Source organism: Zosterops lateralis (assembly GCF_965231275.1).
Source record: "Zosterops lateralis genome assembly, chromosome: 8".
In the NCBI taxonomy this organism is placed as follows: Eukaryota; Metazoa; Chordata; class Aves; order Passeriformes; family Zosteropidae; genus Zosterops; species Zosterops lateralis.
Window position 1 is genome coordinate 7,512,857 of NC_139768.1, and position 25,057 is coordinate 7,537,913.

The 25,057-nt window shown below is 37.6% G+C and overlaps 1 protein-coding gene across 2 annotated transcripts in view; it reads right to left on the reverse strand.

The window, feature by feature from the left end:
• ADK (adenosine kinase) overlaps positions 1 to 25,057 on the reverse strand; it is a 270,375-nt gene that overhangs the window by 216,283 nt on the left and 29,035 nt on the right. For both annotated transcript variants that reach the window (XM_083866949.1, XM_083866950.1), the window contains exon 3: positions 20,061 to 20,114. In XM_083866949.1, coding sequence (XP_083723075.1) covers positions 20,061 to 20,114 — 54 coding nt within the window. The remainder of the gene's footprint in view (positions 1 to 20,060; positions 20,115 to 25,057) is intronic.

The following is a 25,057-nucleotide window of genomic DNA, read 5'->3' on the forward strand; positions in this document are numbered from 1 at the left end:
ATTTGCTGGTTCTCAGGCTCCCCTTGCACATTTCCATGACCATTAACAGAGGATGCCAGGTAGCTCAGCCCTTGGAAACCTCTGGCTTCAGTAAGGCACAGCACTAACCATGGTACGAGCCCCCCGTAACAAAGGCACCTTCACAAACCTGGGTCTGTGCTTGGCAGCATTAAGAATCTAAGACAAATAAGAAAAAGCTCAGTATGAAGACATTCAAATTCAGTTGTAGAAAAAAACACTTAAAGTTTAAGAGCACCCTGTGGATCAGAGGTCACAACTTACAAGAATGAATGAATGCACTTCTTGCCGTTAATTAAAGTAATCCAAGGTAACAGAATTAACTGCCTCAAGTGGTTAAAAATTTTCTGTAACATAAGAGTTTTTGCCAACGTCACCTACACTTGGTAATCTGCTATTTAAGTTGCTTGCAGACTGTTGTACTCCAAGTTAGTGCAATTTCACTTTGTTTGATTCAAAACACAGTGTACATTTTCACACAGCCTAACTGTATTTGCAGGCTCCACTCACTAACCACAGGATTCACAGTCTACCCAGAATATTACCACCAGTTGTAATGCTTTAGAAAAAGAGTTCAAATTTTACTTTCACACACTTTCCCCAACTTCTCGGGGAATTTCAGTATCTGACACCTTTTTAAACTTTCCATGTATACCTAACTTCCTAATTTTCCTAATCAGCATCTTCCAAATCTAATATACTAGCATATCATTCCCACTTATTATACAGGAAAAGCCTTTATTTTGAAGTTTTTATTAAACAGCCATAATGCTTGCCAATCAGATCTTCAAAGCATACTAAAAAAGGAAAGAAATGCAATTGATAAAAATGTGATGATATGTGGAAACACATTTTAACAAGAATTCCAGAAATATTCAGGTATGTTTGATTTTTAATAGGTTACAATGAAATTATTCCCTGAACAAACTGTGATAGCCCTTTTATTTCTTTCCCAGCACTACAGCCACTCCATTATCTACTTTATTATACAAGTACTCATGCTCCAGTTGGTCTCTAAATAAATCATCCTCATGTAAGTAAGAGAAACTAGTTCCATTCTTAAATTATGAAATTTAGATCAATTTTCTGGCACTTTAAATCAATGTAACTAATGGTCCAATTTCAAATCAATTTGATGCATGTAATTTACAATAAGCATGCACATCCTTCCTCTGAAAGGCTAACAAATGAATTTTACAACGACCACACCATGACTATGATAGGAATTCAAACAAGTTAAGAATGCTCAGCCATAAAGTTTAAGGAAAAAACCCCAAACAAAACAAAAAGAAGACACAAGCCTCTACCTCCAAACCTTTGAAACTCAGCACACAGGCAGCACATAAAAGGTCAAAGTGCTGCTCTTCACCACAGTGATCCAAATGTACTGTCTGTACTATCCAGCTTCTCTCATCCACAGAAATAGGTCATTTTTTTCATGCCTGGTCTATTGACAATTTGAGACACACTGGTACTTTTTCCAGAAGAAAGAAAAGAACTGATTTCTCTCCCTCACTCACCAGTGATACAGTAACAATACTTACCAGAAACCCAGTTCACTGATAACTCAGGATCTGGTAGACATAGAAAAAACCCCAAACTTTCACAGCCTGAGGAATAGTTATCAAAAAAAATCAAATCCTATACATTAGAGAATCAGGCCCCAGTCTAGATGCTCTAGACCTCAAAACCAAAGTCACAAAACCAATCCCAAAGAAACATCTTAGCAGCCTATCAGTTCAAGAAAACTGAAGATGATTTAACAGACTTCAAAGCAAATGAAAATAAAAAGTAAACCTCAGAGAGGACCATAGATGCATCATCTATCAATTTCCTCCTCCCTTCTGACAAAAGTCAAACGAATTTCTCTCATTTATGTCAAGAGTCAGAGGGTGGCAACTCCCAAACAATGATGCTTATTTCACTCCCTAGTTGGGTGGTACAGAAGCACAACTATTCCATGTCCTCCTTTTGCTACTCTGAACATCTTTTTCTATGTTCTATTGCTATTTAGTATCTGTGAATTTTGTTTTACTTAACTGATTTTTCAAGCAGCAATTACTTTGACATCTTAGTATTGCAAATGAAATTAAAAATAAGAATTGTACCAAAAAATCCTGCAGTGATGATAAAGCCTCTATTAAAACAGTTTGTGCTAAGCCTAAATGTAGAGCTTAACTTGAACTGCAACAAGAGGAACAACCAACTAATACCATTCCAAACCCAGTTCCTGAAGAGCAAACTTTTATAAAATCTTAACTGAATTAAAACATCCCTAAACAAACAGTACAGCCAGTACATGCATTTCAGTCCAGTCCTGATTTCTGTCTTTTCTTTAAATCCAACACTGGAGGTTATTTTTTTTCCCAAGAACAGTGTGAACTCCTTACCATGTCTTCACTTATTTATTCTTCAAACAAGATAAAAGCTTCAAATTCATTAAGAGCTATGAGCTGAGCAGCCCCACATTCGAAAGATTTAACCATGCCAATATAAGCATGCAGATGGCTTGTGGACAGCAGTGCATTGCCCAAGAAGTCCTAGATCTACAACTCATTTCAAGCTCCTATACATGGAGCCATGATGGAGCCAGACAATTTGCTGGCTTTAGGAGTAGCCATGCATTGCACAGGTATTTCAGGGCAGTTGTCAGACCAGCTCTTGCCTGCTCCCAGAGCCTGAGTTCACAGCACCTGAGACAGACAAGGCATGCTTCTGGAACATTCTTTCTTTCTTGTTTTGTTCAAAAAGAATTCAGTTTATGTGCTCACAGATCACTCTACAATGGGAAGTCAAGCGAAATAGGTGGGGACAGATGAAAAATTCAGTTCAGAAGAAGAGGAAATCCAAACTAGACACTAATCTCAAGGCACCTACAGCACCTACGGTTCAGTCTGTCCAAACAGCACCCAGATCAGCTAAAGGTAAAGACCTCAAAGGCTAATTCCCTGCTGTGTTTTTAGGATTACATATAACATCCATATTCCCAACTGTTATTCCTGTATGTAATTCCAGGGAGTCAGCTTAATTAAACATCCTTCATTTATGTATTAACACTGACTTAGATAACATACAGTCTACTTAAACAAACAAACAAATGTGGCATTCCAAGTCTGATTTCCAGAGCTGTAGAAACCTATGGGTAGCATTATAATCACTACACTTCCCCTCATCTTCCAAAATCAGCCATAATCTCACCTTTCCACTACAGTACACAGAGGAGGTAAGGTTATAGCAGTGTCTGCCCCCAAGGTAGGGTACTTGGAGCAAATTACTTCCACTCTATGAGCACCAGAAAGGATTAGGCTAACACTGCTTTGCATCCTTGAAAACCAAGCCTCTGGTGCCTCATACCAAACCCATATTTGCATGATGAAAGAGAAGGAAGAAAAAGCAAGTCCAAATGAATTCTTTCTGCTAAGAGAAACTGAAACATCAAGAAATTGAAACACCAAATTTGGAAAGCATACGCATCTTGGCTAACAGAAATTTTCATATTAAAGTATAATATGCTAAATGCACTAATTTTAGATTGTTTAGATACATATATAACACTTGCAAACAATTCTTCAAGATAAACACCAGTTGAAGTCTGCACTTAATTCAATCAAATGTTCTTCATTAGGATCAAAGTTCATCCAATTCAACGAAGTTGTTTTAAATAACGCCAAGTATTCAGAGACAAGTCGTGATGCAATATGTGAAATTTCCCTAGTCTGTTCCCTCTCGTTGCATTTGTGGGTGTTTAATGCAAAATTTAACATCTGCACAGACGCTCTCCTGTCTCAGTTTATTAAGGACTTAATAAGGAAAAATAATTCATTTCACTAATTGTCAAGATACTGCTTGCAGGATTTCATTCCTTCTTTTAACCAGCTTACCAATTTCAGCATGCTTAATCTTAGATCAGCTTGCATGCCTTAAACTTCCAGACTGGTTTGATCTTGGTTAGCTTCTCTCTTATATTAAAAACCACTCTCCAACAGTCTGCATTTTCTCCCTATCAAGGCTGTTGTCAAGTCTGGGACAACATCTCTAAGGCTGAAGTTTCTAAGGCAGAAGAGGAAAGCTGTTCATGGGAGAACGCCAAGATTTCCACCCTCCTCCTTCACTTGGGCACGTGTCTCCACACAGTGAAAGACAGAGCTCCCTCAGACAGGACCAGCCACAGCTCAACTGAAACAGGACAACTCCAGCAATTCCATCTTTCAGAAAGAGTGGAATACCAAGGTAACAAATGAAAGCCAGCTTACCGATTTAATACAAATGGTATATGGAGAACAGATGAAGAAGAAACCAGGATATATTACAAAATAAATAAATAAATAAATAAATCAGAGGAGCAGCATAAAAGGCCAGTTTTCACCCTCTTGCAAGATAAGAGCATTTGAATAGTATCTCAAGATGCAAGAGGTGACAGGGCACTAAGATGTAACCCTGAGTTTTAACTGCTTTTACCTAAGAGATTGGAAAAAAAGAAATGATAGTCGGGGAAGAAAAGTTGAAATAAATGGATAACTGGAAAAAAGTTGGAGAAAGGACTTCTAATACTCAGTGAAGATTCATGAATTTACATCACAAAGATACTGGAAATAAAAATATGAGGCCTGGACAGACAGTACCTCTAAGGAATTGTCTTTATTTATCAAATGAAGCTGGATGCTCTCAAACAGTATCTGTTTCACAAAATCCATCACGACTACTTGATATTATAAATTTTAAAAAAAGACATATGTTACTACTACATCTTGATGTTGAACACCCTATCTATATTCAGTCACACTGACTAAAACATGAGTTTGTGATGTGTTACTTCATTACACTCAGAAAATGAATCTCTAGTAATAAGAATTTAAGTGAGACAGACCTATGACACACTGAACATGAGAACTCCATGTGGGATGTACGTAGGATTTCATATTTCTTCAAACAAGGGATCATTCTGCTTCACTATTTCATACAGAAGCTGAACAGCATAGCAGCAGTCACATAATAGAACATAATGACTCTTCCACATGCAGACAAATAATCAAGGAAAAAAAAAAACAAAACCGAAAAATTGAGTTGTATCTGGAATCACATACCTAGCCACAGTGATTTAGAAATTTCATTCCAGTGTATTGACACTTTTTTGTATGGCCTGTTCATTTTTGAGCCTATAGTAAAACAAGAAGAATTTGAAAAAAACTAGAGAGGTGAATATTGTCAGGTTTTTTTCCCCACTGTTAAGTAAAATTATTTTATAGTGACCTACAAAAAAAATGTGATATAAAGCATTATCAGTGAAATCATAAAATACACTAATCAAATTCCTTTAATACCTCACAGAGACATGACATTGTCCAATAAACATCCACAGAAGACTTCGAACTTTCAATTACAAGAACACAGATTCTTGCAGGTATTTGATCTTGCAGGTGATCTCAGTTTGTCTCAGAAAGAGGGACACAAAGAAGAATGCAAGGTAATTTTCCCATTTTTTCTTTCTGAAGCACATCATCTTCAGGTATTCAAGAGATGAAGAAACAAAAATACATCACACTAAAAGGAGTCATCCAGCTTACAGGGCTGTGTACATGGAATAAGATTATCATTGACCAAGATCTTCACTTACTTTTTAAGCATTTTAGGTCCTTTTCAAAGCTAAGAAATTTTTTAAAACTTCAGCTAAGTGGAAATTCCAAAAAGACCAATACAGGATCTAGCTGCCCATTTGCTTGTATCAAGTGGGAAGAGCTACATATTCTATTGAACTATCTAAACATAGTGAAGAGGATTTTCAACTAGAATTATATCTCTTCTCAACCCTCAATGCAAGAGGAATGGATTCATTATTCATAATCCTTTTAGATAATGTCCTAGATATACTTAGTCTAATACTTGGCATCTCTTTTCAACTTCTACCACCTACAATATCTACTTGCTTCAAGTAAGTAAAACCTTCAGCCCAACAGACTTTCCAAGTTTAAGATCAATATCACTTATCACTGTCACAAAAAACTTCCACATGAAGCTCCAAAGTTGGTTGACTCCCTGTAAACTCCTGCACTTCAGCTTCCAGCAAGGATTCCTGCATCTTCTCTTGCACTCCTCCTGTCTCCAAGAATCTCCATTTTGACCCAACAGTACTGCAGCATCTACTACAGCACCTAATCCTCTGAATTTTTTCCCAGACTTCTCCCAGAAACAGTGTCAACACTTCAAGACAGCTCCTCACAGTCTAATTCCATCCTGCCTTATCCCAATCCTGTTCTTGATCAGAGCTCTAGGAAGAGAATTGCCTTCTCTTTGAGAATTTAAGATTTAAAACATAGCATTACCTCATATGATTATACACTTACTGTTACCTCAAAAGTTTAAGTTGACATTGACTATGTCTGTCAATGACAGATAGACAGGGCTAACATCTACAACAGCAAGTAAAAGAGTTGATAGGTTGAGACAGAAAGGAAAAAAAAAACTAACACAAATCATATGAAATATTTGCACCAGAAAGAAGACCTGTTAAAACAGAGACTTTGGGATGGGTTATCTAACAAAAAAAAAAAAAAAAAAAAAAAAAAAAAGCTACTCTCATATTAGAGAATTCAAGTAATAAAATGAAAATTAGAACTCCAGGACAGATGTAGCATAAACAAACTAAGGTCTTTCAGGGGCAGATGGAGCAAGCACACAGATTCTGATTTCAGCAAGTAATGGACATATCCACAAAGCAGCCTCTTAATAAACCTTCTGAAGGTAAAACTGCTTCTAATAAAGAAGCCTGGTTTCTTAACAATGCATATTCTGTATTTGCTATACCAACAGCCTTACTTCTCTGCCATGTTCCTGAAGTCCCTTCACTGTACCTTCTCACCCTCATTCTTCTCCCCACTTCCTCCAGCCCAGCTGCTTGGCTGGTGAGAAGGGAGGACCTGCTCATTTGTGATTCCCTGCATTGTGGTTGATCAGGTAGTGCCCATAGGCTGCTCCAGTCCATCAGGCAGGATCCTGCTCTGAAAAAAAATGTCTGTGTTCCATCCTCCTTCTCCTACATGCAAATCTCCTCTTTATCAAGCCCCTAACTTGCCTGACACCTTCAGTAACTTCTAATCCTACACATTTTCTCTTCCCTGTCAAACACGGTTCTGATATTGCCCACTGAGCCCAAGAATTATTAGAGACAGACACAGAATAGCTCAGTTGGTAAAAGAGGCAGGCTATAAATACACAAGAAGGTGTCTTGCCAAATCTCATAATTTCTTCTGAAGTCAGGACTGACAACAGCAATAGTTTTCTTAGGTTCTTGGGACTTTCTTCCCCTTCCTCTCCTCTCCCAGGCCTCTTAAAAAAATTTACTCCAATTGCTCCAGACAGACTGAAATATGTGAATGAAAATGGAAGGGAAAGAGAGAACAAGCACAAAAACCTCCCATTTTTAAGCCAGCTTATAAGAAAATTGGAGTATGTTTTCAATTGTTCAAAGCATACTCAAAGATGAATTTCCAAAATTTCTAAAGTCATTTTAACACTCAAATCTCCAGCTTATCAAACCGCAATCTTTAAAAGAAAGCGCACCTTTTCAAGTAGTTATTTACTTCTTGAAATGCAAATTTGTAAGAAGAATTCATTTTCTCCACCCTCAAAAAAACATGAAGGGCTTTCAAAAGCTGATTTACCTTCTCATTTATACCAGGTAATGCAGTATATTTGCATAAAACAGTCAAAACTTTTTTTTTGTAATGTAATAGGTAGCTAACTATGTAACCCCTGCCGTTTTAAAAGACAGTCCCCTCGTTAGGAAACCGTTCAAAGTGACAATTTCAGTAACTCAGCATCTCTTCCTGGATAATTAGATGTATTATGAATATGCAGATTTCACACAGCTGATTGGCTCAAATGTATCCCATTCCTCAAGAACATCACCTTCCCTACAAACAACTGTATTACCAAAGGCAGGCTGTCATCCAAACTTGTATTAAACATTCATCTGCAAAGCTCAAATACAGATCACACAGAATTACCTTTGCCCAGCCTTCATGAAGGTACAGGTTATGGATGACTATTTTACTGCTAGTACTGTGACCTCTATACACAGGACTTTCTTGCAGCAGATCTTCACAAAATCTTTTGAGGGGACAGGGGTGGAGATTTCACGACATGCACATTATCACAGAAAGAAAGTTAAATAACATAACAATAGCACCATCCAGTGGCAGAATCTTCCCTTTGAGGAAGATTCATCACTCATAACTTCACTTAGTGTGAAGCCATTGAAGCAACTGCAAAACAGGTAAGTAGGGCACTTACACTTCTAATCACAGTTTTTTGAGCAGCCAGCATCCCAAAAATAAAGGGATCTTGGTAGGAAATTCAGTACTAGTGAAGAGTTTGAAAAGAGCAACTGCACCTACAAATAACTGGGGGGAAAAATACTGAACAAAGTAACAAATGTAGAACCGTGCTACTTGTAAATATTGCAACAGATGTAATTCAAGTTTATTACCATTCTGAAACCTTCTAACATATATAACCTTCAGTTAGAGTTGAAAATACTTTTACCTGAACTGGGCTGCTTCTTATTGCTTTTTAGGCAGAAAATTATTCAATGTCTTCACAGTATATCCTTCAAAATTAAAGACCCAAACAAAAAGACAACCCTGGCCATTTCCACTTAAAAATATATTTCAACAACTCTATCCTGTATATTTTACACCTGCTCGTTCCTCCCTCTAGTGTTTTTTGGCTTTTTTTTTCTATTTTTTTTTCATATTAATTTAAGATTTTCCCTTCTATTCACTCCTTTGATGTCCTATTTCCCCACAAAACCAAGTATTTTTATGTTTTCAGTACCAGAGTGGTAACCTTTAGTCATGGTAAGCACCTGTGACAGAGACAAAAGAAATCCCATAAAACAATAAAGGGGAAAAAGGCTGTTTGTACAGTAATTGCCAACTGCAATAACCATAACAACAGAAATAAAACCAGAAAGTACTGGTTTCAAAGACATTTGCAGGTGTCTTGCTCAGAGTAGACAGTAAATAAACAGTCACAAAGTTTAATAGTTCAGTGTCAAACCCTTGATGCAAGCACATCCTTCCAGCTTAGGAAGGATTCCCATAAAACATATCAACCATTAACACATGTATGTGGACAACTATGATGGAATGATTTTCTCCTCATTGTGAAATGGGATATTCATACTGCAAAGTTTTAACAAAGGTGCTGTTTATTTCTAAACATTCTCATAGCTCCTGCTGGAATCCTAACCCAATTTTTTTTCCTTAGAATTCAAGAAATCTGTGCAGGACTATGTCCACAGATGGGAATTGGTAGGCTTATTCACTGATGCATACAGATTGAGATGCTGTTGCTGAGTGCTAGAAAGGTTAGCTCAAGAGATCACCTACTTTTAGAAAAGTTCTTTAAGTTAGTTCAGAAGTTTTCACCAAATCTGTAAGATAACTTGTCACTACAGGATAAAATCAGTCTTAACTGCTGGAGTTGCACAGCCTGTTTAAATACTCCATTTCAACTTAAAGCATCCAATCTATTTTTGCATTAATATTGAATTTCCCAAAATCTTTTTTCCCATATAGTGGAAGACTGGGATTCTGCCTTCCTATCTCTGATAGTCCAGTACTGGACCTGCACACATCCTGCTGAACTGAATCAAGGACAAGCAAGACAGGAGAACATATGTGTCTTCAGGGGTTTTTACACAGATATTAGAAATAAGAAATTGAAATTAAGTAATGCCATTATATTGCCACTGCCTGTAGCTCTCTTGTTATTCCCCTCACAACCAGAACCAGTGACATCAGTTAAAGAGACAAGATCAGGCCAGGGCTGACACACTGGGTGCAGGGTGGTTCAGGTGCTTAACTGGCCCAGGGAGTTTAGGTCCATCACCTCCCACACCCCCCTGCACTCGCCTGTATCATGTCTGTGTGTTTCAGCTGCTCAGCAGAGACACTGGCATCTGCAGCTGCAACTGCACCAGCTGACTCATGTGACCAGAAGGTACCACTGAATCCCTTGCAGCAGCTGCACTCCATCTGTGATCGCTGGTTTGGGGACAGAAGCTGCAGTGTGTGTCAGTTGCTGTTTCCACTGCTTGTAAACAAGGTCATCTGATCATACAGCCACAACAGCACCAGGGCAGGAGACCCCCTTCAGAATAAGCAGATGGTTCCATCGTTCGGGCACACAGCTTCTGAGTGTGCAGCAAGTTTCCCGTGCAATTGAGAGCCAGCTACATTCTCTGTCTGCTTTGGCCACAAATCCATAAAATTACAATCTTATCTGGCACAAAGCTTCAAGAATAAATCAATTTAGATATCTGAGAGACGATTACACAATACGATGATTATTGAGCTATATAAGTATGTAGATTAGATTATATTTCCTGGCAAGTCTTCCATGTTATTCATGAGCAGTAAGGAAAGCAGTACAAAGTTATCTCCCTGCAAGTGCAGAACTGCACATCCATACTGGACATATATACTTAAGACTACTAGGCAGGGGCATCCAGATATCCTGATTAAATCAGATGGTCAACTTCAGGTGACTTCTTCCATCACACTACTAAAATGGCTTAAGTCTCAATATTTTCCTCACAGTTTAGGCTTCTCTGTCTGCTCTATGTTTTTGTCTTTAGGGGTGCACAGGACCTTACCCCAGCAAAAATACATATGCACATTCTCTTTGCACACAGCCTTGTCCTACACTGCCCTGGCTCCCCTGCTTAGATCCACTGCCTTTTTACCCCATCACAGTTCCTATGCATTCTGTACTGCACCCAACTCCCTCTTCACTGCTATGGGCAACAGTTCTCTGTTCCATCCTGCAAGCAAACTTTTCAGTGGGAATGAAGCAGCACACCATTACAAGTTATGCAGTAAGATTGCACTGTCTCCACATGACATCTTACTATTTCCAAAGGCCCTTGGAGGAGGCCAGACAAATATCTGCCAGGAACGACAAAGATGCATCTCCAGCTGGATTGGAGGATTGAAACAAAATGATCTCTTGAGGTCTCTTTCTACAGTTCTATGAAAGAAAAGGCAATTAATGGGCAGCTACTAAATTATTTTCACACAAGCCATTTAATCTGCTCTGATAGATGACCACCTTTAAAATAGCAGAATTCACTATTCCGAGCACTAATTGGTACTCTTGGGGCTAAGCTTAACACAGAAAAGACTGAATGGGCAATAGAGACTTATCTATTCTCTCAGTTGCTAACAAATTATACAGCTTATTTTATGTTTTATTTGTGGTGCTTACATCTCTAAATGAGGATACTTTAAGAGCCAAATTAGCAAAGAGAGTGATACTGCATTAACTGCTTTGGAAATGGAATATCTGATGTGATTCTGCCATTTTGATAATAGGGTAACAAGCAGGGCATTGGTGGAAATTCTCTGGAAATTCAATTCTGAAGAGTTTCACTAAAAAAATACTTTAAATGAGAAAAATGAAGTCCTAGCACAGGAAGAATTTATACCATGTTATTCATTGCACCCAAATGTCAGAAAACAAGACTATGCTACAATAAAGGTCATTACCTGATTATTTAGGAAAAATGCTGGCATTATATTCTGACTAAGTCTCTCATGGAATTATAAAAAAAATACACAATAAGTACACATGATTTATTGATTTAAACAGAGCAGGCAAACACAAGTGCCACCAAGAAATAAGCACTATTTTTAAAATCCTAACAGTTCACAAAAGCCTGAAGCTTTTCAAAAATCAAATGAAAGGTGTCTACATTTGAAAATTCAGTTATAGTGTATCTTCTATTATAGTAATTTTTTTCACTAACCTGCAAAAGTATTGGAAGTTTAAATTCTCCATTTACTCTCAGGATTAGCAAAGAAAAACTACTAAGAACTAAAAAAATGAATATTTTTATTCTTTTTGTCATTGGCCGGCTTATAGATAATCATACCAGCCACACATTAAAAACCAGAACAAAACCAAAAGTGAGTTTAGAGAAGAGACCATCACACTCTTATTCTGGGTTTTGAAATTTCATCTAACCAGTTAACATAGCAATCTGAACATTAAAGATGTTTGTGGTCTGCATTACAAAAAAACCCTACACAAACCCCCACTTTGTTCAGGTGTATCCCATCTCAAGCTCTAACTGCACACACATGAAATACACATCTCTTACCTCCACTGGTTTTAAAGAGCCTCAATGAAAAGCAGCAAACCCCCCTCTCAGCAAGCTTAAAAGCGTTTTAGCGAAAAGATAACAGTGCACTGTCAAGTCCTTTCAAGTAGTTAAAAGCTGGAGACATTTTACACCTTTTACAAGCGGTTTCAAAGAGCTGCCACCAAGGGGCTGCTGGTTCCCCTGGGCTGGTGGCGCACCCGGCACTGGCCGCACCCCGAGCCGGGGCTTTCAAACAGCGCCTCCACTTCAACAGCTTTGATGTTGTGTCATTAAAATCAGAACAAATTCCGAATTAAAACAGGATTCTCCCAACAGAAGATCGTCTGAAGGTTCTACTTCACACACAGTGTACTTAAGGCCATAAAATTAATGTAATTCCATAAAATGGTTGGGTGGGTATTAGCTGTTATTCTGATTTTGGTGCGATGTCTAGAGGACTGTGGGCAAAATACATGTAAGGAATACAGTAAGAGAAATAAAAAACACATGTTAAAGTCTCACTTTTTGCTTCAGAATATGCAGTTCTTGCCCTGTAACTTGCAGCTTACAGTTAAATAATTACTCTGACAGCTCAAAATCGTCCCACAGCCATCTTTAATCCATACTCTTTCTAAGAGACAATAACAATGTATCTTCTAGGCTATTAAAAGGTCACATTAATATTTTCTAAATTTTAGGAAAATCTCAAGTTTAGGGCTACACTGCATGACACAAAAACGAATACTCCCAAGACAGATCTTGTCCAATTCTAAACTGTGCAATAAAGATGCAGACACCTTAGCTACTTTAACTAAAAAGCAGCAATCCCAGGAGACTTTGCATGTTCTATAGCACAAGACTACATCTTATTCTAAGAGTGCACCCCATTTTCTATTGGAAAGAAGCCTCTACAGTGACAGAAATAATGCAGCAGTATGGAAAAAAAAAAGAATCATTCTGCACATTCAAAACTCAGTCTTCAAATACCTCTGTCATTGCACACAGTCCTGTCACTACTGCATTAGCACCACACTTCATCAATACCAGGAGTCAGTGCAGTTGAAACATTAACACCATTTTTTAACGTGTTGTAAAAACAAAAAAGGTGCCAAGAAAAGTCATGAGGGAAGAAGACTCTTTCTGGACAATCATGTCTTACTGACTGCTCAGACTGGATTTATTGGGAATGAACCCCAGGACAGGAGGGTGCAGCCATCCTGTGCTGTCTGTGAAGCCTTTGGACAAACACTGGGTGAGAGGCAACTCAAGTGCTTTACAGGAGTTCAGATCACTTGAGCTTTCCGAGTCTGAGAGTTCAGTTCAGGGCTGTGGGTTCTCTGCTCACTCTGTGCAGGAGGGTGAGCTCAGGAACAGAAAAGCAAAAAGAAAAACCTTATTTCCTTGCTTTAAAGCATGTATGTCTAGTACACACTGAGGAACAGTAATCACTGTCAGGAATATCATCAGGAAGAAAAACAGAATAACCCGGCCTCATTAGCTCACTACAGAACCAAACAGGTGGCCCATGTCAGTCCACCTATTCCTGCACAAATTGTCAAAGTAAGAAATCACTATGAGAGATCAATTTAACTCAATAACCAGCACTGTCAGAGTTCCTGTTATCAATGAAATCTGAGCTGGAATTACCATTTGGAATATTACAAAACATCTTTCCCTTGAAGCATCTTTTGACGTCTCTTCTGTACCACCTGTGATATGGCTGTGGTAATCAAAGCAGATGACACAAGAAAACCTCTACTGAAGGTAAGAAAAGAAAAATGAATATATGAGATTAAGAGCAAGACTACAGAAGAACAGTGAATCTGACACCAGGAACTTTTAAGCAAATACAGTTTCAATCCTTCAGCAGCTGTTTTTACACCTCGTATGTCACATAAATAAAATATTTTGGATTCTCCATTGGCTTTCATATCCATCCTTCTATTTCCCCTCCAGCACTCCTCCTTCCCACTACCATGGAAGTGTTGTATCACACAACAGCCTCAGATAAGCATCTCAGGCTACAAAACCAAGCTCCCCAGAGGAACATAAGCCTTGTTCTTAACTGCCAGCCATAGCTATTATCAGAAGTTTTCTTCTATTTTACATCAAATAAGCACTGTGCCATACGAGAATGAATTGACACTGATTTCCAGGAGCTGCTTAACAATAGAGACTATTCTAATAGAGCCTTTAAAGCCACATAGCAAAGTTGGGCTTTAATGTACTATGCACACAAAGGAACATGAATACAGGCAGGAGGCTCAAATAAAACACTGTACTGATACATAAGCACAGTTTTAACATACTGATGCAATCTGCTTACCACCCTGTACAAGTATTGTGCAGATTACTTATTTAACATCTCCAACAGCAGGATGCAAAATGAAATTATACACTAAAACTAATTTGAAATTTTGATTTTAAATTTAAGCATATGTAAAGACTGCTACATCAAAGAAGTTAAAAATATTTCTGCTATAACCTAGAAGCTTAACTTCTAGAAATTTTATGCAGGACTGCCTGTTACCGAGAATTTCGTGAGCTGATTTCTATACTGCTAATTTACATTGGTGCTGTAATTCAAAGTAATTGCTTGAAGGGTGGACACACAGAAAAATGAAGGAAAAAAAACAGAGGGAGGAATCTTTAATAGAAATTCTGTAGCTAACCATAAATCATTCTTTTTGTACAGCTGACTGAAGCTTTTATGTGTGTGTATATATATCCCACAGAAGTGATAAAACAATTCTAGAGAAATCAAACTGCAATTTAAAGTAGTTTCTACAGAGGGAGCCAACAACTCAAGGAACTGGATTAAGAAAACATTCCAGATCAGCACAAAGTTCTTCTCAACCATCAAGCTCATTCCTCGCATTTACAAATTTCTCAAATATCCACAGCACATCATCCAGATTGTTACCCTACAGAATTCCCAAGTACTTATTGGAAGTTTCATTAAAGTGCTTAATTACATGTCATGGAACAATCAGAGTCAATATAAACAGAATTTTATTTGCTGTGGGAGAAAGTGGCAATTTAAGAGACTAGTCATTCTAAATTACTATTTATTTATTAAAAAGAGAAGTTTAAGAGTTCTCTCTGTAAAAATTCTAAAACTATTTGATTTTGCAAAAATGAGTATCAATTGCACAGTAGAGATTTTTATTGAAGCTTTCAGACAAAACTCTGTATCAGGAAATAGGTCAATATGATACTTGACCTAAAGAAAAGTGAGGAAGAAATCTAAAATAAAGCTGTGTAAAGGTGGGAGCTGGCAAGTTTTTTCATTAATCTGGGCACCTTGTTATAACTGCCATAACAGTTTTCCACAGTAATTCATTGCCAAATCATATTTCATAATATATATTAATCCACTCAAATATAATTACAACTGAGGTGGATTATATCAAGTAACTCAACAGCTGTGACAGGTTCATATATCACCTCATCCATACAAATCACCTATATTGTCAGCATTTATTGAGAAGGCCAACAAAAGTCTTAAAGCTTCCTATTTCTGATATTTTAATCTATCTTCCCCCTGCTTTCATAAACAATTTTCTACCCTGTTTTTTAGCTTTAGGGATGGATAAAAACCAAAAGTATTTCAGAGAGACTTAAGCCCAAGAGGGCAAACCCAACACGCAGGGAAGGATTTCTGCATTACCGAAGATAAACTGCCCCCTCTAGTGGCACAGAACCCTCGGCTGTTTCCAGAAGTGTTACACGGACAGTCACATCCCCTTGGTGACACAGAATTCAGCCTCTCTCCTGCAAGCTGAACTATCAGTGACATGACACACGGCTGAACTCTAATTGTGCTTGGGTCGAGTCCCTTAGTGTTGTACTGAAGTGCTGTGATAGTGATGGACAAGGGGTAGCCCCTCCAGCCCCAAATACAAGGAAACTGCCCTTCAACATTCCTGTGACATGGGGCTAATCCCTTGGACATCCTCTAGCTCTCTAATTTACCCAGACTACTTCCAAATCCCTACTGGAGTTTCTCTACTTTTTCCCAAGCACCAGAGGGCCCCCTGTAATTCCCAAAAATCCCTATTTTGACTCCAAGATTGACCCTTCCACTTAAATGTCTATCTGTCTATCTTGCTTAAGCAAAACCAGAAAATACACACACACCATACCCTGCCAGATGTTCCAGGTAAATCAAAACTCCATCAGTCATCCAAACAGCTGTCCTCAAATTTAAGAGTCCCTCTCTCCCTTGCTGAGTTTCTCTATGAAATATCATCAGTATGCAGGTAAGAATGAAATCCCTCTGGGCTAAATAAATCCCTCTCAGCTAACTTGCAGCAGAGCAACACATCTGCTCTCTCCCTTCTGACCAACATATCAAAAACTGACTGAAGAGAAAGAAAGCTGATATTTATTTTCTTCCTCACTTCATGGTCTTGATCTCTGAAAAAAGAAAGCTTTCAAAATCAGAAGCACAATACAGATGCCACATTTCTTAGTCTCTCCTTCAACTAACTTTCAAAAGTGTCCCATCACAGCCAAAACTGTTTAAAAAAAACATTTATAAAACTGTTCAATCAGCAGTCAGTCAAAGCTGCACTAAACCAAGTGTTCTGAAGCATTGCTTACACACTCAATGGTACTACTGAATTTCAAACAATGTTTTTAGAACTCACAATGACTATATTTCAGTCACCTATATTCATACAAACTAGTCAAGTTACCAAAACTTGGCTCACAGCCACTAGCCCCAACTCCTCTGTCGACACTTATTCTACACAGTGAAGATGGACTCTGTATTAAAGTATTCCTACTTTAATATAAGACAACTTAGATCACACCCCATCGTTTGCTGCACCTAGCCCTAATTTATTCTCCTAAAAATCTTTTGATATGGAACCATAGTAAAAAAAAAAAAATCAGCCTAGGCAACAGGATACACAAGTCTATACTTGGCTAATATGACCTTCAGTCAAAGCCATTCAGTCCAATTCTGAGAATTATAAATAGAAACAACTCTTGTAAAAGAACCATACAAAGGGTCAGGAGAAATATTTCTTTTTGTCTCAGAATTAATATTTTTTTATTGCTCTCAGAAGGAGAAAAATATATGCAATATTAAGGCCCCAACAACCTTATAACATCTGAGTTTCCCTAGCAGTCCTCAAACATTGAGGGGGGATTAGTTGGGCTAGGGAAGGTGGGAAACATCTGCAGGATATCCCTTGAGCCACAAATGTGTCCTTCTCCTGTAAAACACCAATGCAAACTGAAGACACCACTGTACCCCACCTTTGTTATCCCCTCTGCAGAACAGCAGACTGGGCACTGAAAACAATGTGTGGCTCATCTGATTCCCTACAACATGGGCATGGCTTGGTTTGGCCAGTAGTACTGATGGCTCTAACTAATCTGCTAATTTGCCATGAAACAGGCTGAGCTGTGGGACAGTACCCTCTGCCCTTCATGAGGTACATTCAGAAGCTGATTGGGGCAGGGAAGGAGTAGATACTTCCAGCTAAATTCTGAAAAGAATGCAGAGATGCACAAACTTAACAGCTTTAGTGCTAATAAATTCCTGTTAGATAAAAGAAGTGTAGACAAAATGATAAGACAAATTTAGAAGGCTGCTACCATTTAAGTGAATTGAAAGCAGGGGGAAGAAAAGGTGATCTTTCATACCTTAGCACTAAAAATAGAAGTTAAGCATGATGCCATGCCTGTAAACCAATGCCAGTCTTAGTGACTGTACTTATTTCTCTAGATAACTAAGACTCAAGGACTAAAGGATCAAGCAAAGTCAGGGTAGCAGGATCAGTTACCTTTGGAGATAAGGAAGTCACTTTTGAACAAAATTTACATTTTTATGAACAACAGCTATACAGAAGTATCTCTGAGTAACTGAAGGGCATCTGATAGTCAGATAATAATAATCCACCATGATGGATTTTAGATGAAGAATGCCAAAAGAAGTCTTCTTTACTACTAGGGAAGACAATATAAAAGCTGCTGACATTTCAAAGACCGAAAGATAAATTATTTTAGGTAGGAGGATTTTGGCACGAATAGTAACATGTAGAGATTAACTTTGTATTAGACTTAAAAACACTATGACAGGGTCAGGAGGATACCTTAATTATAAGGGCACTGTATACCTAAGGGTAAGTTTATAACCACAATAAGCCTAGTGGGAAGTTGTCTTGCATGTTTCCTAGAACTGGCATTTCTTTTTAATATGAAAGTCTACTTAAACATCAGAAAAGGTTAATTAAGTATCTAGTAACTCATGTAAAAGTTAAATCGGAGAATTTAGCTTAAAAGACTGAAAGTGCTCTGAAGTTCAACAATGTGCAAACAGTTGTATTCACATGGTCCAAGGAGAAGAGTACACAGCAATAGAAAAGTTCCAAAGGTCTCCCCTGAAAACAACGTGACACTGACCGACAGGAGTTTTCCCCTGGTCAAGTATCCAGTGACATTCAAGATGACAAGATCAGTGGCAAAAGCATGTTCAACCTCTTTTCATTATACCCAGCAACTTATAAATCATCTCAGGAGCTAATGCAGTGTGTGCAACAAAACAACACCAAGGAAGGGTTTCTCTTGCAGCTGATCCATTTAAATCTTGAGTTTTACTGAATTTTCTGTATTAATCAAAATTTAATACAGAACTACTTTAATAAAATTAGTTCAACCCTCCGTTTAAGAAGTGACTATGCTGTAAACATATCAATAACAAACATGCAATTAACTAATATGGAATATACTTAAAATAAAAAGCTGACAGATGACTTAACTACTTCAAATGAAATATCTCACATCAAAAGGTTCAGTTTAATCAGTGTCTATTGAACAAATAAAGCTTGTGTACACAGTACAACTTGTACTGTCCAAATTACAGACCTGCATATGATTTACCTTGTGTTTAACCCTTCTGCATGCCAGTACTTTTAACAATTCCAGCTCATAGCATCCAAATGGGTTAATGGGTTAATCACAGCTATGCTGTCCATAAGTGTTGTATTATTAGAGAGTGTGCTTTGCATAAAACCAAATTTATCTACTTATCAAAGGCAATTGCTGTTGCCTGTCTTTTGCCTGGAGCTCAAGCAGTTTTAATGTCACAGGTACATTATACATGATGTACTAACTTAAGTTAAATGTCTTTTTCCATCCTCAGAAAGAACATGGGACATTTGGTTAGTAATTCAAACACTAAAGCTTTTGGAAAAAAATCCTTTTCCAGAGGAATTAAATCCTTGTTACCAGAATACATTTTTATTGCTTGAAATCTGTGACCTTACTAAAAACATCCAAACTTTTAACATGGGAAAACTTGACAGCTATAGGTGTGAATTCATCTGAAACAGGTACATTACCTTACACAAGGATAAACTGTACAAGTCTTTTGGGTACATCATGAAATAATGCAAAATAACGCTGATATAATAATGGAAACAGACAGTTATGTGCAAGAGCCTAAAGTTTAAAATAGTAAGGAAAAAAAGGGGTGTTCTTTTTATATCTAAGCAAGCATGCAGATGAACACAAAATGGATGGAATTCCCCACTATCTCTACCCTGAAAACAAGAAAAGTGAAAGTAATCCTACAGATCTGTATCTAATTTAGAAATGAACATAGACATTTAGGATGAACATTTAAATGAGGTATTTAAATTGCATTAGTGCCAATTGCAGTTAATATGAATAAAATAAAAAGAAATTTTAAAAGAAATTAATGAAAAAAGATTTTTAAATCTCTTTTTGCAATAATTAGTCTTCAGACAAACTTTGCAATTTACAGCAGACTACTAAAGAGCAAAAGCAAACATTTTTGTTTCAGGTATTTAACAATGAGACATGTATATACATTAAAAAGTATATAGGTAACATGCATGTATATCACCACATAAAAGCTTACAGTTCTTTGTGCTTGTCCTCTGCCAAAATTTGGTCATTTGGCTTCAGCCCATACCTTGGGAAAAAGAAAGAAAGAAAAAAGACAAAGCAGTTACTCACATGAGAATATGGGTATAAAATGTAGGTTTATAGTCTCAAATTATTAAACTATGCATTGTCAATTCAGATAAAGCAGGTATTGAAAAGACAGTCACAAAACTTTCTAAGCAGTTATTACATGTTTATCAAAGTAAACTTAACATCGCACAAAATTTTGCTTTATTTCATGGCTTCAAAGTCTACTAGATGCTTTTTCTGACTATCTACCAAAAATCACTGCACTTCATACCATGAACCATACATCAATCTTATAATTTTATTCTGACAAAACATGAAAGGGAGGATTACAGACAATAGAAACACTCAATGTGGCTGTAATGTTTCTCTCTGTACCAAATAAAACTATTAAAATACATCCCAAAATAATTCTGTAGATAAAAAATATACTTTAACAACAGGCTATTTAGGAAAACTTCTTCAGTCCATACAAGCAAATTCTGAGAAAAGTGAGTGCTTGAGAGAAAGAAACTTTCTTTGCCAGCTTAACCTAATAGTTGATTTAACAGAGTAAGTTGCCAACACTGCCTGATCAGAGGGAAAAAAGAATGCAGTTTCTGCCAGGCCAGCCTACTGCCAGCCATGCTGCAGCCTGCACTGTCACTCACTGTGGAAAACCTTTAAGGAGCAACCTCACTTTTGTTCTGCCTCAGAGCAAAATCTTCTGACATCTCAAAATAAATTGCGGTAGTGTTCTGTGGGGTTAAGTTTTTCCTCTTGGATTTGGTGGGGTTTTTGGTTGATTGGTTTGTAAGACAGTCATTCATAATGTAAGCAGCTAGAAGTCAAGTCTCCATTGGACAACTCTGCAAGCAGCTGCCTGCTCACACTGCAGAAGGTTCCCACTGTCCCATCGTCCTCTGGTTTTGTTCCTTGCTCTAGACAACTGCAGAACTGGGAGTTATTCCTCCTGAGGAAAGATTCTGGTCACCAACAACTACACTCAAGCTATCTTGCAAAATTACTTTTGTCTATAACAAATCAGCAAAATATTCTCCATCCCTTACAGTATTTTCTGATGATGCTCTTTGGAACTTGTATTTTCAGCATCCATTTAAAATGCAAACACCGATGCTGGACACGTTCTCCAGCTCACTGCTGCTTGCTGCATTCAGACATACAAGACACTGACTGACCGATTGTTATTGTTTACACATGCAGAGACTGCCCCGGGTTATTTGCTACAGTATCCTGCTGACTCCAAACATTTATCCACTTTGCTGCTAAACCCTTGGTGTAGACACTCCTGATCAGGACACAGTGCACTTCCTCCAGGTTCTCCTTCCAAGTGCAGGGCTCACGTTTGACTCAGGGTAAGCAGGGTTTCCTGTACAGATTCAGTTTTAATTGCCCAATCTTCATACTTTACCATTCTGTCCGTCTTTAAGACATCATTTTTTACTGTTACAATCTTATATTTACTTCCAACTTAATGTTTTCTGTAATCAACAGTATCAGGCTCTTTTTCTTACACGAAAAAGGATCTAGCCCAATACCAGTCTCTTCATAATGTTGCTATACCTCCCTAATATATCCATTTGTCATGTCTTAATAAGCATTTCACTGATAGCAAATACTCATGTATCAGAGAAAATGCAAGGAATTACCAGGAAATTCTAAAAGGAACATTTTTCAGAAATGAAAGGACACTATCTCTTCTTATGAAAGTTGCAAGTTGACTTAAAATGGAATCAGGTCTTTGTCCAAAGGATTTATCTGTCATAGACAGATACACTAATATGCAATCCATTTTGTAAATGGAGATCATTTTGCCCATTAAGAAATATACCCACAGGAAGTCACATACACTAAAAATTAATCCATGTGCTTTTCCTCTACCAGTAGTCAGACTACTTCAGATTCAAAACAATTTTCTCTGCTGAGAAATAAAATCTATCTTTGAGCTTTTCAAAGCTCCCAGAATCCTTGTTACTACAGGTTTTGGGGGGTTTTTTAACTCACAATTTTACCTCCACAGTCATTTAGAGTGCAAAAACACCCAAACAAATAAAACCTGTCACTACTTATTCAGCCTAATAAATCAGATACTACAGAAATCATGCAACATATGGGGAATGCTGTTCAGCAGATATGTGATTTTGGGCTATGTTACTGACATAACACAGCATGGGTATGTCAGTAAGGGAGGGAGGGACACAGTTGCCAACCCTAAGGTTTGCAGAATGGTTCCTTCGGTGAACCTCAGCTTACACAATCTTTTTCATTACCATCACCTTCTTTTACTATGACAACAGGGTTTTTTTTAAATATTCTTCCTTGATCCCTAAAGACATTGCTTTGGTAGCAAGTCATCAAAGAAAACTTCCCACAAAGGGACATGCTTGTAGAGTTCAAATGTTTATGAGTACTTTATGCATTAAGATGTATGTTATATTTCATACACAGCCACTGAACTATTTAATAAATTTAAATGTGGAATTAGCACAGTGACCAGCTTACATAATATTTTCCCAACATGTGCTTCATAGGCAAGATTGGTAAGCACTAGTTGGGTCTTCCTAACTGATGAAGGTTAGATTTGTCAGAATTTCTCTAAAAAGCATTTAGGAGCTAACAATATTAAGTGCAAAACTGAAGCTAAAGATAAGCAGTCAAAAACTTTAAAGTAGGGACATCTAAACACTCTAAGCAACCAGAACAACAAACTGTGTATATATTATAAATTTAATTGCCTGATATTAAATTAGAGAGTAGAAGAGAAGCATGTATGCTATGGAAGTAAGCAAAGGAATGATCACAATTTCTTTTTTTTCTGCTCTGAAATTTGAAGCTCAACACATCCTAGAACACAAAATAATTATTATTTTCAACTATGAAGTTGCAAACTGTGATAGTTTCAAAGTGTTAATAGTCTCTTCAGCACTGCTTGAGGTCCTATTTTAAAAAGGCAGCTTAAGAGTAAAGAAATGCAAAAAGGGTCGACAGCCAGACTGTAGGTAAGTGTCAAAACACACTGCAGTACCTTTCAAAAATGATACATTCAAGGCCTTTGATTTGTCCTTCACAAACATTTTATTTATTGGAGGAGTAGCCAGTGTTGCAGACAGCCCCTTCAGAGTGTCAGCTGTCCATGAAGCTGGGCAGCAAAGGGCTGGAGTGCAGCAATATCCACAGTGCGCAGCTGCCCTGCGCGGGGCTGCAGCTGCCGGTGCCGACACACGCCCGGCCCTGAGCAGCGCAGCTGCTGCCGCCTGACAGCCCCACACCTCACTGCACCCCGGGAAAAACTTCCTGCTCTGACACCAGCTGCTTCCCCAAAATCACTTTCTTATCAAGTTTCTTAAGCCATGGCAGCTTGGGTTAACCTCTAGATGTCATCGTGCCATGGCCACTCTAATATACTCTGTTCTAACAGAAGGTTAAGTGGCCGAGCTACAGAGAGGTGCTGGCAGAAATTATAATTCTATCCTCCATCTATAATGATAGTTAAAATTGTAAGTTTCACAGTATACATTACCTTTTCCAGCGTCAAGATAATTCTTTCAGACAGTATTCTTTCTGACCTTACAGAAAGACATATTTACACATTGAACTTACCAGGATAAATTACCAATCTCATGCACCTGTACTTCATCAAGAAACACAACTAATTATAAATCCACAACTATAGAAATCTCAAATATTTTTCCTCTCCACAATCCTGGGAAGAAAGTAACAGACCCAGACTAAAATACTATTGCAGGCATTCTGAGGACATGGTATTGGGGAGTCAGATGGTGTTGAGGAAATTTGTTCTAAGTACATCTGAATATACTCTATGAAAAAAATGCAAAGGCCACTTGGAAGAGATCTATTCCAACAGAGTACAACTCTGACCAATACATTCTATTTGGTTACACTGGTAAGAAAAGGTGGTATATTCTTTGTTTCTTCATGTACATGACTTGCCTAGCATTCCCCTGCAAGTTTATCATCAATTTCAATTTCAGCAGAAATGTATCATTTTAATTATATGCCTGTGTCTCATTTTTTAAGCATATCAGAACTTCCAAGTCCAACTTCTGCAATGCATTTTAAAGATCCTTCTATAATAGTAATTCTACAACTCCAGGACTTTTTTTTTTTTTTCCCAGTTCCTCATACAAGACAGAAAGAAAATTCATGTACTTGAACAGTAGTGAGCATTTCTACAGTAATATTTTTAATGTAACAAACAGCCATAAGGCGCACTTCCCTTCAGGCAGCATCCACTTTCACAAAGCCTTAACCAAATTAAAAAGAAAACACAGCCTGCACTAAATATGCACTGCTGATAAACTCCAAACATATATCAAGTTCAGGTCTACTCTATCAAAAATTTCCTGAAAAGACTGCAAAATTCACCTGCCCATAAGCTCAAAATGAAACTGGTCATGAGCAAACAGGTTTAAAAGATGACAATAGATCTTCATAGCTGGAAAATCAAGCCACCTTTCAAAATTTCTGGCTTGAATCCACTAATCTAAGCAAAACCTTCTATAGAAACAAGAAGTAATAATTGCACAGATATCAAAATGAAAATGAGTGCACATGTGTTTGGGCCAGAAAAACCAAGATGAAATGCAAACCAGCCCCAAGGATGTATGAAAAACTGCACATGCATGACAGTAATATTCTGATCCTATCTCCAAGAATACTTGTGAAGAAGAAGATGCTAGAGATAAAAGTATTTTTCTGCATTAACCATCAATATGAGTAGTGAGCAAAAAAATCCTATATTTAAACTATTTCTATGATACAAAGCTGGGACAGTAAAACCCTAAATCTGCACAGATATCCCTCTACTTTAGTTGATGTACAAATAAATACAAACTCCTTGCCTCAGTACACAGCTCTGACTAACCTTGCTCACCTTTAAATGCACTTGGGCTTTGCTATTCCATAAGCTTATTGTATTTGACA